Below are 13,189 nucleotides of genomic sequence, written 5' to 3'. Positions count from 1 at the left end.
CTTCGCTCAGCGTCCCGTCCCGGCGTGGGGATCCCGCTCAGCATCCCAATCCCGGAGTGGAGACCATTTGCCCCTCCATATCCCATTCAGCACCCCTCCTCGGAATGGGGGCCTCGCGTCCTCCTAACGCAGCCCAGCATCTCACCCTCCAGAGCCAGAGGTCCTTTGCTCACCATCCTGCCCGGACCAGGACATCCTGCATTCTTCCAGACCCCGCTCAGCATCCCTCCTCGGAGCGAGGACCCTGCTCACCATTCTAACTGGGAGCAGAACATTCTGCATCCCTCCACACCTATCTTAGCATCCCGCTGCAAAACCAGGACCGAACGTCGCAGCCCTTCCTAGCCGGGATAACTCTTCCCTCTTGCACTTTCTCTACTTTGAACCCATCCCAGCAGAGTCCAGGAAGTAGCCTGGCACTGGAGACCGGCAGCGGCAGCGCCCAATGGGGAATGCCAGCGGCGACAGAGACTCCACCCATAAAGAGAATACGGCCATTGAGCGCACGGAGGCGGGACTTCCGTTGGGCCGCGGCGGGCGGGGGAGCGCACTGTTGTGGTGCGGCGCGTCGGGCGGGCGGCGGCCAGGGCGGCCCAGGGGCTGCCGCGGGGACTCGGGGCGCCGCCGAGCGGCCGGGCGCTGGGGCGGGCCGTGCGAACCGCGAGGCCCGGACACGGCGGGTTCGAGGCTGGGCCCCCGTGCGGGGAGCCCCGGGGTGGAGACTTTGCCGCGTCGCGCGGAGCAGAAGGGAGCCGGTGGGGGCCTCGGGAGCCCCAGGGCGGCCGGGCCCGGATCCCGGGGGAGCCTTGCGAGCCCGGGCCGAGCCTCGGCGTGCGCATCCCCGGCGGGGCCCGGGCTGCAGGAGCACAGAGCAGCCGGGCCTCGCAGAGCTTAGAGCGCGCCTGACCCGGGGCGCACCGTGGGACCCGGGCGCTAGGCTGGCGGAGAGCTGCCCCGCGGGGCTTGCAGCCGCGGAGTGGCCTACAGGGGCCCTCCCCCGGAGGGGCCGGGCCGGGGCGGGGAGATGAACGGCTTCAGCACCGAGGAGGACAGCCGCGAAGGGCCCCCTGCTGCCCCCGCCGCCGCCCCGGGCTACGGCCAGAGCTGCTGCCTCATCGCGGACGGCGAGCGCTGCGTCCGGCCGGCGGGCAACGCCTCCTTCAGCAAGAGGGTGCAGAAGAGCATCTCGCAGAAGAAACTCAAGCTGGACATCGACAAGAGCGTGAGTCTCGGGGTGCAGCGCAGGGCCGCGGGAAGGACCCCGGGGACGCTCCGCGCGCTGGGCCTCGCCGCGCGTCTGAGCAAAACAGGGGATTCAGGATCGTGGAGGCCGCCCGGAGCTCCACAACGTTGCCGGCATCCCCGAGGGTGGGCTGGGAGACCGGAGAAGGTTTGGCACACTCTCCCAGCCTGGGAAAGTGACAGCAGTTTCCAGCTGTCACTGTTGCTCCGGATAGTATAGAGCAGAGAGAGGTTGGTTACTTTGCAAGAATTGGGCATAAGTGGTGACTAGGGGACCCAGAGGCTCTTCTCCAACTTCATTCTCCCTCCATGGACCTTGTCGTTCTTTCAGACACTAGCAAGGTGGCGGCGACTTTCCTGTCTCCCGCGGCCTCTGTCTCTGTAGCGCAGCACAGAGCCCGCTTCGCTGGCAGCGAATGAGTTTTTCTGAGATGTGGCAGAAATAAGGCCAAGGCCAGGTCTTGGATGACTGTTTGTGTGAATGTGGTTGGAGAAGGGGCGGGGAATCAGTTTTCTTGAAGGGTAGCATCTTTGGTAATGCTGATGGGGGTGGAGAGGTAAAAAATTTTAAATTGAATGGGATTGCCTGGCGCCTTGTGGCTAATTATAGGAAACTTCCTAAATGATTTCTTCTACTTGTATTAACGGTTCTGAAGAGATGCCTATTGCCAACCGGTTAAGAACTTCTTAGTTTGACATCTGTTGCAGCAAGCCCTGAGTGGCAGGTTCAGGTGAGGAATTGGGACCGAGTTAAGGAACTTTTAATATTCAGGGAGTTTGAGTGATTAATGGCCAACGGTTAGGGGAAATCAGGTGTTGCCTGCTTTACACTTCTGATGTGGCAGAAACCGAGGCTGGAGGAGGAACCAGTGCACACTGCACTTAGAAGCTGGCTAATTTCCTAAGCCCATTCCTTACCTGGCTTGCTTCCAAAACCCTACACCTAAGTTTCATTTGTCTATAATAAATAAGGTCATCATCCTTTCTTCTAGACTATTCTCTTGCACACTCAGTTTCATTTAATTAACCAGTATAGTCCGGCTCTTTAAAAAAAAAAAAGATTGGGACTTTGTTTTTACAAATGTCTGTGAGTGAGTGAGTGAGTGAATAAAAATGAATGAATGAATGAAATCAGTCTGAAACAAAAACTGGCTAAACACTAAGGCGTCCCTGATCATCACATGAAGGAGTGAAAGGGGAACTCTAGGATGGCAATGAATTTAATGACACGTAGACAGCCTGCCTCCTGTGTGGGCTGCTGGCAGTGTTTCTGTGAGCAGTCCTCACATCTGGCTGGTTTTGTTGTTACAGTACAGACTCCATTTACCCACTCACCGCCTGGGGAACCCATGTGGAGCCCCACTGAGCCTGCCACACACATCATCTGGAAGAAAGGCCCCCTTTGCCCTGCAGTGGCATTCCCCCAAAGGCATTGCTTGGAAAGGCGCGTGCTTAGCCGTCCAGTCTCAATCCATTTCAGGGTGGTGGGGTGGAGTCACTATCTCTGAAAGAGTTTCTGTTTCATTCCACAGACTTAGGCAGGAATTCAGCCCCAAGTAGCTGCCGTGTTACGAGAATTTTCTAGCTGTTGTAGCAAGTGAAACAGGAGAGGAAAGGGGAGAAGAAAAAAAAAAAGACAACCACAGTGAATCTTCGCTCCCACCCTCATGGCCCCACCCACCCACACAGGCTGCTGAGCCCTGAGGTTGCTGAAAAGCAGTTCAGACTTGAGTGTGGTTAAACACAGAGACCGACTGTCTTGTAAAAGGATGTAGCAAGCACCCTTTTAAACTAAGACACCACGACCTTTCAGGGGCACACTGGTTGCCTCTGTAATATATTAGTGCATAGCCAACTTGCAATTGGCACTTTGCTTTCGTCTTTGCTTCTGGAGAGTGATTAAAGTTGGGAAACATATTAAGAAAGTGTATCAGGAGGGGAAAGCGGCATTTACTAAGGCTCAGAAGTTTTTGGAAGCCTTGGGGGCCCCTCTTCCTGACTCTGGATCTGACTTCTACCTAAGCTTTAGAAACACCCCCGTTCTGCTACTCTCCCCCAATTTACCACTATGCTTATGGGAAGCACCTTGCTCTCTCAAGAGGCACTTGCCTGTATTGCCAGCCCAAGTGCCAGATGCCAGGGAGGGGACAGTGCATACACGTCCTGCCTTCTTGTGTCACCTGGGTTACTCTTTAGGACAGTGACACATACTGTGTCTGAAAGTTCATTGCCAGGGTGTAATCTGGCAAAGCCATCCCAAATTGTGATCGTGCAAGAGGCGGGTTTTTACCAGCGTAAGCTGTTCTTAGATCTAGGAGAATGCATACATTGGTGCATCCGCACTTATTGAGCTCCTCCGTGTGCAAGACAGCATCCCAGTATAAACTCAAAATGACTCATGACTCGCTAGCCCAACCACACCAAACTGATAATCATCCGAACAAACAGTTTTCGTTATTCCCTCCGTAAAACAGCCTGAATTAATTGGTGGTGACTTCCTGTCAGCTTACTTTTATCTTTAGGGATTTAAGATCTAAACTCCAGTTCAGATGTCTCCCCCAGAACATTTGTGCACCATCTGTCCCTACGTGGGGCCTTTTCCACAGGCACTGGGTTCTGCAGGGTCTTTGAATGGTTGCTCCAGGCAACTGTGGCACTTACGTTCTTAAATAAAAACACGCTCTTCACATTTGAGCCGCTGTTGCCACCTTTACTAATATGCTCCAGTGTTTAATAGAAAATCAGGGTGACATCCACTCTCTTCTGTGTGGTTCTCCTTTGTGAGAATTCTGTTTCTCTCTGCTCCCTTGTGTGAGGCAGCGGGAATCAAGTTTTCCACTGGTGCCCTACAGTAGCAGCTGTTCTGGGTACCATCTCCACCATCCCCACTGCCCCTCTCTGCCCACTGCAAGCTCATAGTCCCCCCTGGTAGCTGTAAAGCCAGCCTTCTCCCAGCTGCAGCCATCTTCCCTGTACTGTAGAGATTTGGATGCTAATACATGGTGGTGGTGGCGGTGGCAGTGGAGGTGTGTGTGTGTGTGTGTGTGTGTGTGTGTGTGTGTGTGTGTGTGTGTTTAGTGCACGTTGGACTTGTACTTTCCACTGAGCTGCACCCCAGCCCTCTCTGTATTTCTTCTGCAGCCTCTAGTAGTAAGGCTGTAAGCTGTAGCCTGCCTCTCACTCATCCGTCTCCCTCTAGTACTTGACCCAAAGAGGAGGCTCCCAATTTCACAGTTTCCATGAGATCAATAACACTGACTTTAGGTTTTTTCCCATCAGGTAAGACACCTGTACATCTGCGACTTCCACAAAAACTTTATCCAGAGCGTCCGAAATAAAAGGAAGAGGAAGACAAGTGATGATGGCGGAGATTCCCCTGAGCATGATACTGACATTCCTGAGGTAAAGGCCAGAGTGCTGGCCCGGAGAGCAGGGAGAGCAGAAGAGAGGGGTTCTAACTGCAGCTTTCTCCCTTGCACTCGTGTTTTCTGAACTAAGCAGCCATCTTTGGCTGCTTGCCTTGCTGAATTTTGTTTGAAAAGTGTTTCCTAGACTTTCAGTAGTGTTGACTGTGAAAGCTCGGTGGTAAGCTGCCCTGCCTTCCAGTCACTCTCCAGACAGACCCAGGCTCTGAGGTCCCAGACCGCCTGAGTTTGCCTCTTGAGCCCAGCCAGTGCTTAACCATGATGCTGCCTTTTGAAAACCTTGTTCTTGCCTTTAAAGTTAATGCTGAGAGTGTGTGGTCTCCATGGTTCTCTCCCCCTTTTCTGGCCTGAAAGTAAAGGTGCATCTAGTCAGTGTCACCAGCTGGGCTGGGGTTTGTCCCCAGAGACACACTGCAGCCATTAGCCAGTGCTGAAATTTGACATTTGATGGGAGGGGCACGTCTTGAGTATTACAGGGTCGGCAGCAGCACCCCTGACCTCTTGAGGCCAATGATGTCATTGCTTGAGTTGTGACAGTGAGAACATGCCCTTTGGGATATGCCCCCAAACAAAAAGCATTACACAGGGCCATGGGCCTCAGCTTCTCACCCCCAAGGTTCCTGTGTGTGTTGAGGGAGCTCCAGGAAGGAAGGGCTGGGTCTCCTTCCAATGTAGTCCCACTTGGGTACAGTGTGCACTGGGTGTTTGCACATCATCATCTCAGCTGTGAGCATGTGTCATGACTGGGAGGCGAAGCAGGCAGGCGCGGAGGAGTCTGTGAAAGTCAGCCCTGTCCCCACACCTCTCCCTGTGTCCTTTCCTCAGCCTTACTCTCCAATCTTTTTCTATTATCTATAGCATTGCTGTTACTTCATAAACACATTCGGTTTCTGAATCCCTTTGACCAAGCATTTTAGAAAGATCTCCAGGAATGCTTTGAAATGAATGAAGGATTCCTGGGCCCTCATGTTGGTCACTTTTTTTTTTTTTTTGAGTTCCACCTGACTGAAGCAAGAGCCACTCTGGAGGCTCTTTTGGGCTTTCTGTATTTCATGACTGGGTAGCTTACCCTCTTCCTAAGTTAGCTGAACAGATAGGAGCCCTTCTTGTCCCTTATCCAGCCATCTGCAGACACCCCAGCCCTGACCTGCAGGCGCATCTCTGTGGTAACTTTCCAGGAAGGTGACACCTGAGACTGAGCATCTGTGCTCTGCTGCTGCCACCATGTGAGCTCATGCCCAGCCACACTCTAGCTTATCTCCTTCAGGTGTCCCTGAGCTGGCCTTCCTGGACACCCCGGGGCCCTCTAGCACGGCCTGCAACAAGGCGCAGCCCACATACTAGAGCGCCCCTCCAGCCCAGCCAGCCCCTCCCTGAAACCCCTCTTCCAACCTGAGAGCTCCTTTTGCCTCCCACGGCATGCTGCCCCGCTGCTTGCTGCCTAACCCCGGCCTCCACTCCAGGTTTCCATGCTCAGAACCCTCTCCCCTCTCTCTCTGCCTCTCTGCTGCCCCTCTTCTGCTCAGCCCCCCCCCCCCTCCACACACAGCCCCTTCCGCAGCTGCCTTTGGCCTCCTCGCCAGCTGCTAGTCCTGGGTGCACAGTCTTCCCTCCTGAGCCTTCCCTGGGGTGTGCCGGGCAGGGTGGTGCTCACACATAACCGTCTCTCCTCTTCTCCAGGTTGATCTGTTCCAGCTGCAGGTGAACACGCTCCGGCGATACAAACGGCACTACAAGCTGCAGACCAGGCCAGGCTTCAACAAGGCCCAGCTAGCAGAGGTGGGTGGATACATCAGAGAGGCCCAGCCTGTGCTCCTGTACCCCAGCTGCCCCTCCCGCAGATCATGAAACAGAAAGTCCTATTTCCTAAAGGAAGCCATGCACAGAGAGGGATAGTGTTGCTTAAAGTCACACAGCAACCTGAGGACTCCTGATTCTGAGTCATGATGTCATTTTTGCAAGGTTGTTAACAGAGCCAGTCCTTTCAGATGTGTCCGTGTGATTGTCCACTGTGCCTTTAGGTTTAGGGCTTAGTTTTTCTCTGGGTAGTAAGGATCAAACCAAGACCCTTTGTATGACCGACAAGTCATCTACCAGTGGGCTCCCTTCAGCCTCCAAGACCTGCCCCCCAACACACTCTCTTGACCTCTGATGTTAATGGAAGTCCTTTCCTATATAATCAGTGGTACCCAGGAGCATTTTTTTCCTCACTGAGTTCATAATTTACTTTTACGTCAGAGTGGGGCGTCACCCTTAGCCACACTCCCTCTCTTCTCTCCTGTGTGTGGTTTAGTAATGCTTCTGGGCTCAAGTGTCCTCCTGCCTCCACACTTGCACTTGGCTTCCTCATCCTCTTCATTCTTCTGCCTTTTGCTGTAGAAAATTTGAGAGGCAGAGAAAAGAAAACCACAATCCAGAGACTTTGTTATTTTCAGGTCTTTCTTCATCTGCCGTGACCACCTCCATCCATGCAGGGCTCTACTGAAAAGCTCCGCGCTGGCTTGTGTTTGAGTCTGTCTGATGTGTCTTCATTCTTCAGCCTTTCCCTCGCCTGCATGGAGGTACAGCGGCAGCACACGGCCTCGCTGCTTACCCATTGCCAGCTAGCAGGAAGAAAGGGCAAGAGGAGGAAGTGTTTCTCCAGGGTTAGGCCAACAAAAGCAGAGTCAGGGCATGGCCAACAAGCACCCTCCTTCATACCAACACTGTCCCGGGGCAGCTGTCCCACTTAGAGGAATTCTTGGGGCCAGGCACATCTGTTTCAACTGTTCGCTTGACATTTTGGGGGTGGGTTTTGTTTTGTTTTGGTACCTGCGTGCGTGTGTTGTCAAGGCAGCTGAGGCTGGTCTTGGACTCTAACCTGTCTGTCTCAGCCTCCTGAGCACCGAGATTACAGGCATTCAGTACCACACCCAGCTTATACAATTTTTAAAGCCTTTTTTTTTTTTTTTTTTTTGGTCCTCTTCCAGAGCCTGAAAGGCTTGGTGGCAATTGGCCAACCAGGGCAGTCGCAGCCTCCTTACACCACAGGATAGTTGAAGCCATGCCAGGGATGGCTAGCTGTTACTGCTACTGAAGTATATCCACACCTTGGTGCCATCTTGGCCTGCAATAGTGCGCTTATGGTAGTGTGGGGGAAAGCAGTTAAGCGCTGCAGCAAGGGGCCGCTACATCCTGCAGCTCCTTGGCAAGTCTAACTGCCAAGCAGTGACTTCTGGAAGCCGCTCCTGTTCCCTCTCTGCAGAGTGTATGATGTAGGGCTCCAATTTGCACATAGCTTAAGGGACTTTGCTCTTTGCTCCTGTGTAGACTGTGAGCCGACACTTCAGGAACATACCAGTGAATGAGAAGGAGACGCTTGCCTATTTCATCTATATGGTGAAGAGCAACAGGAGCAGACTGGACCAGAAATCGGAGGGCAGCAAGCAGCTGGAGTGAGGCGCAGGCGGCTGGGTGAGACAGAGGCCTTGATGAGAGGACAGCGTGCGGTGCTTGATGACAGGTGGTCTCTGCAACATCTCAGCCCCTAAGGACTGTTCATATCTACTGTAAATAAAGTCTGAATGATGGATACTGTAAATCTCTCTGTCAGGAGGATTATCTTCTCACAGGTCAGCATGTGTGTAGAAAGACCTTAAGATAACTGCTCAGACTAAAAAATCAGTATTATAAAAGGAATTTAAAAACCATGTCTTGAGTACTCAGCAAAGCTTTAAATGAATTCTCCTAGAAATGCTGGGTGATACATATTTTGGCAGTCCCAAGCAGTACCAGGGTGCCAAGGGCAAGGTCCAGCCCGGTGGTATGGCTCAGCGACAGAGGAATTACAGAGTAGGTTCATGTTTGGACTGACCTTTGCCCACTGGGCATGCCGCTTTATTGCAATTTTTGACATTTAGTAGCAAATCAGCTTGACACTGGCTCCCCACTTGCCCTGTGACCTGTTCACAGTAGGCACTCAGTGCGTGTTGGTCAAGAGCTGCCACAGCCACTCAGCTTCTGCTTTGCTCCTCCTGCCACTGAGACCTGCCATTTGTGTTGCTCTCTGCTTAACCACTAGAGGTAGAGGTAAGCAAGGACCTTGGGGCGGGTGTCTGCTGTGATTCTAGAAACGACAAAAAGACATCACAGGCTGGCCATGGTGGTGCATGCTTTAGATCAGTAGAACAAAGGCAGAAGGATAGTGAGGTCAAAGATAACCTGGGCTAAAGACCCTGTCTCAGACACAAGGCCATGAATCTGGGGCTAGCTCATCAGGTAAGGCACTTGCTGCCAAGCCTGATGAACTGACCTGAGCTCAATTCCTGGCTGTGTAGGAGAGAATTGACTCCTGCAAACTGTCCTCTGACTTACACACACACACACACACACACACACACACACACACACACACACACACACCAGATAAATGATTTTTTTTTTTAATCTAAACAAAACTCTGCCCTTCCATGAGGCCCTTTTGCATTTTACACAGAGTGAGGCCTCTGCCATGACCCGCTATGCTCCAGCAGACAGATGGGGTGTCTGGGATTCATGTTTCCAGTCTTTAGTTCACAACCTGCAGGAAAGCTGCCAAAGGCCCTATGAGTCTCGCTCAGAAGCCCAGCTATGAGAAGACAGGGCTGGACTTGGCACCCTGGCCCTGTAAGGCAGGAGGCCATGAGCCTGCCCAAGAAAGGTCACTGCCACCTGATGCTCAAGTGAAAAGCTCAGAACCTGCCTCCTCTCAGGGAAAATGCTTGCCAAGGTAATTTTTCAAGTATTAAATTTGGTCTTTGTTCCAATCAGACTCTTCTGTCTAGTTTTCAGACCTGAAGCACCCTGGGAGAGCAGAGCTTTTGTATCCAAAGACTTGTGCAGAATTTCCAGTCAGGGGCGAAGGGTGTGGGTAGAAGGATAAGAAAGATTTCCAATTTCTAGCCATCCTAGTATATCTTTCGTCAAATGTCTCATTTCCCTGTTCCACTTCAATTCTGAGCTTTTCTTCAGCACTAACTAAGGACGGCAGAGGCCTGGCCGGACACTTTTAATGTCTCCCAGGTGGCTTCCCCTGAGAGCCATCTCAGAAAGCAGAGCTGACCCTACTGAGTGAGTGAAGGAATGTGTGACGGTGTCCCTTCTTGGGAGCAGAACACCATGTTTCTGTGGAATGGGGACAGAGCGCCAGTGGTACTAACATGTGGTGTGTTCCATTGTGACCAAGCTCCCAGCAGTGCTCAAAACGCATGCCAAGCAGCCTGGTAGGTAGACCAGTGTAAACATGTGTGTGTAGGTTATGAATGCTGTCCTGCTTGTGAGCTAAGACTGGTGAGGTACCCTGGGGTTTCAGTCCTTCAACTCCATGCAGAAGTCGGTCTCCCTCCTACTGCTGACGGAGACAACAGGAAAGCCCAGGAGAAGGTTCTGAGGGCAGATGGGACCTTTAACTTGACCAGCCGTGTGGAAATGTCAGTGTCTTATCAAGCAAGAAAATGTAGCTTTCTGACACTTAAGCCAAAACTATGGACATGTCCGTTGTGTCTCTGTTTCTTTAGCGTCAAGTCTAGTTTCCTGTGGAGAGGCTCACTTCTGTGCAAGGCGTTTAGCTCCATCTGTCCCCGTGTTTCTATGTCCAGACCATGCTGGAGAACATCTGCCCTCCAGCCAGATGCCATCACAGAATCCTGGACCTCTAAGGCAGGCCTGTCTTTTCTTTTTTTAACTGTTCAAAACCTGACAGAAAAGGCAAGGCTATTTCAGCTTCATTTTCCTCATGTCCAGAGGTTGGCTGTGTCACCAGAGCAGCCGCCCTTGCCTCCATCTGATGGGCTAGCCATGGGCAAGAGCACACTGCCTATCCATGACACACACACACACACACACCTATAACAGCTCTGCTTGGTGCTCCTGAGCAGAACTGGAATTTCAAGCCTAGAAGTGGTGTGGCTTCCTATCTCTGGTCCAGCCTGGTGTGGTTCTTCAATGTTCCCTAAAGGTGGTCACATGGAGACATCCATAGCCTGCCATTCATTTGGGGTTTTAGAATTTTATAACACATATGGACAGATTTCTCATTTCATGGAACAAACTGAAAAAAAAAAAAAAGATCATGGCTGAACCTCACAAAAGAGAGCAAACCAAAATTCCAGGTGGGGGTTGTGACTCAGGAACTTGGTTTCTGCTTGCTGGGTGTTCCTGCCATAGATAATGCTCTCATAATAGCCTTCCAGAGAACAGGTCTTAATGTTGTAGGTAGAGGTTGGATCTCCTGTGCATGCATGTGTGCGTGCATGTGTGCGTGCGCACAAGCGCGCGCCTGCACACATGCACGCATGTGCCTGCCTATAAAGTGACCGCCTGGTGGGCGGTGGCAGGCTAGCTTATCCACTGCAGTGGTTGGTCCCAGGCATAGACTCAAAGCAGTTGCCTTGTCAACACCATCTGAAGGCTCTCTGTGGTAGGACGTGATCCAAAAGGTAGGAATGAGTCTTGAATTCTCCCATCCAGCTTCTCCATTGGTGCTAACGTTCTGCTTATACCCATCTCAGCCAGGAAGCAGTCTGCACTTGGCCACCTCCAAGGAAAGAGAGCTCACTACCTCCTGGGGAAGACTGTTCTGTCATTAGCTTCTGGCTTTCCATGCTCTCTGTAATTTGGGGGCCATGAGTTGCTCATTGGGCAAAGGATCCAGTCCTGGCATTGTCCCACATGCTGTATGTATCTCTTTTCCAGAAGGGAACAGCAGGATATAATGTGGGGTTTTTCACCACCCTTACCCCTGAGCACTGTCAGTTCCTTGTTGGACAGACCCCTCAACCCTCACTCGCATGTGCCAAAGTTGCCAGCAGGTCACCAGCATGCTAACAACAGTCCAAGTCAATGGAAGCCTTAGTCCCAAGCTGGTCACACAGAGCCTTATGGCATCTCTGAGGAGAAATTTCAGCTGGAGGGTTTTAAGCAGCACACAGCTCTGCCTGCAGTCTAAGGTCCTGAGGTTTCTGGGGGCCGTGCCTTCAGGGTCCCATGCAGACGTCACCAGGAAAGCTGAAGGTAGTCTACATCTCAGTGTCAGAGGCACGCCAGCCCCTCAAAGTCACTCAAGGTTGCTATCCCATTATCTTTTTTTTAGTGAATTGTGGGAAATAAAGTGCCAAGAGATTTGCCAAGGTCACATGTTAGTGACAGCCCTCTGAGGCCTGCTGCTCAGTCCTTTGCAAAGTGATCTAAGGTAAGGTGCCCTGGCACATCTCAGAGCTTATCCCTGGAAGCCAGCCCCTCAAGAGTACCTGGGCTCCTGGGGACAAACTGGCCTGCAGAACTCTAGGGGAAACGAGGTGAGGGTAGGGACTGCTAAGCTTATCAAGAGGACTGACCAAGGAGCCAACCAGCTGTATTGAAAACCCAAGCAGGCATGCCCCCCACGACCCCCCGCCACCCAGGACAGCTGTGGATGGAACCATATGTTATTAGGCATCATGAGATTCATTTTACACATTTTAAAACTCTGTTGTGTTCTTGAGCATGAAGATATTGGTAAGAATTAGGCCCAGAGAAGTCAAAGACTAGACCCAACTCCTGTGGGATGCAGTGGCAGCCTAGGGGAGGATGAGCCAAGCTTGGGCTCATGTCCTGGGGAGCACAGTGCTTTGGGGGTACCTCTCCATTATTTCATTGGATTGCAGACTGCTTCCAAGTTTATGGTTGGTAAAAAGAAAAGTCACTGTGATGTTTAAGGTGGGCAAAGTGGGCCTGGGGCTGATTGTGGGTCTTCTCCAGTGGCACCCCTGCTGGGACCCCTGAACAAAGCCTCCCTCTGCTTATTGTCACGCACTGTCCTTCCCTGCTTTCTATTGCCTGTGATGCCCATTGGAGTGTATTTGGGGAATGGGGTTTGTCTGCTTTGTAACTGCCTTATTGAAAAGTAAGTGCCCTTCCATCATCCCAGGCCTCCAACTGTATTAGTTTTCCTGCCAAACTTGGGGGGATGGGTCATTTGCATTTTGATTTTGTGCCTGTGGCTCTGTACTGTTGAAGGTCTCAATCCTCTGGACTCTGCTTAGCATGTATGTGACTCTTGTCACAGTGTCACACAGATGGGATGACCCGACTTATTCTCAATAAATGATCTGAATGAACAAGAGACGTACTCCACGGTTCCCGTTGAATTCCTGCTCAGAGCCTAGCTGCTTCTGCCCACACTGGGCCCCAGCGGTGTGTTGACAGCCTTAGCGGTCCACACCAGGACTGCCCTTCGGTCTCGGTGCAAGCAGAGGTGCGTGGATCGCAGCGCAGTGCACCCAAGCCCTAGTCCTCCTGTGTGTCCCTCACCTGAAGAGAGGCGATAGTACCCAAGTCCCTTAGCTCCTTGAGGGCTATCTAGAAGACGACAACTAGAACGCCCACAGGGGGCTGGCTGCAAAGAACTCTCCAGGTCCCTCCCATTACCCTTCTACCCCTGCCCTGTGCAGGGGGTGGGGGGTCGGGTGCAGGGAGGGGGACAGCTTGAACAGGCCTTATGATAAGAGAAGTGGATAGCCACGGGG

The 13,189-nt window shown here is 52.2% G+C and overlaps 1 protein-coding gene across 1 annotated transcript; it reads left to right on the top strand.

Annotated features, from left to right (window-relative positions):
- Positions 1 to 540: 540 nt before the first annotated feature.
- On the top strand, positions 541 to 12,786 carry SAP30L (SAP30 like). Its single transcript, XM_084761185.1, has 4 exons — positions 541 to 1,222; positions 4,522 to 4,644; positions 6,348 to 6,446; positions 7,977 to 12,786. The coding sequence occupies exons 1-4, from the start codon at positions 1,025 to 1,027 to the stop codon at positions 8,103 to 8,105; spliced, it is 549 nt and encodes a 182-aa protein (XP_084617311.1). The 5' UTR covers positions 541 to 1,024; the 3' UTR covers positions 8,106 to 12,786.
- The last annotated feature ends 403 nt before the right edge of the window (positions 12,787 to 13,189 follow it).

The sequence above is a fragment of the Acomys minous genome, assembly GCF_964271855.1.
Source record: "Acomys minous genome assembly, chromosome: 16".
Taxonomy (NCBI): Eukaryota; Metazoa; Chordata; class Mammalia; order Rodentia; family Muridae; genus Acomys; species Acomys minous.
The sequence above is the reverse complement of the archived record's forward strand: the minus strand, read 5'-3'. Positions and strand labels throughout refer to the sequence as shown.

What these genes read in the sequence shown, in the direction of transcription:
- SAP30L (XM_084761185.1), top strand. Translation starts at nt 1,025, where the DNA reads ATGAACGGCTTCAGCACCGAGGAGGACAGCCGCGAAGGGCCCCCTGCT. An exon ending in AGCTGGACATCGACAAGAGC is followed by an intron (nt 1,223 to 4,521) that starts GTGAGTCTCGGG and finishes TTTTCCCATCAG; the next exon opens with GTAAGACACCTGTACATCTG. An exon ending in ATGATACTGACATTCCTGAG is followed by an intron (nt 4,645 to 6,347) that starts GTAAAGGCCAGA and finishes CCTCTTCTCCAG; the next exon opens with GTTGATCTGTTCCAGCTGCA.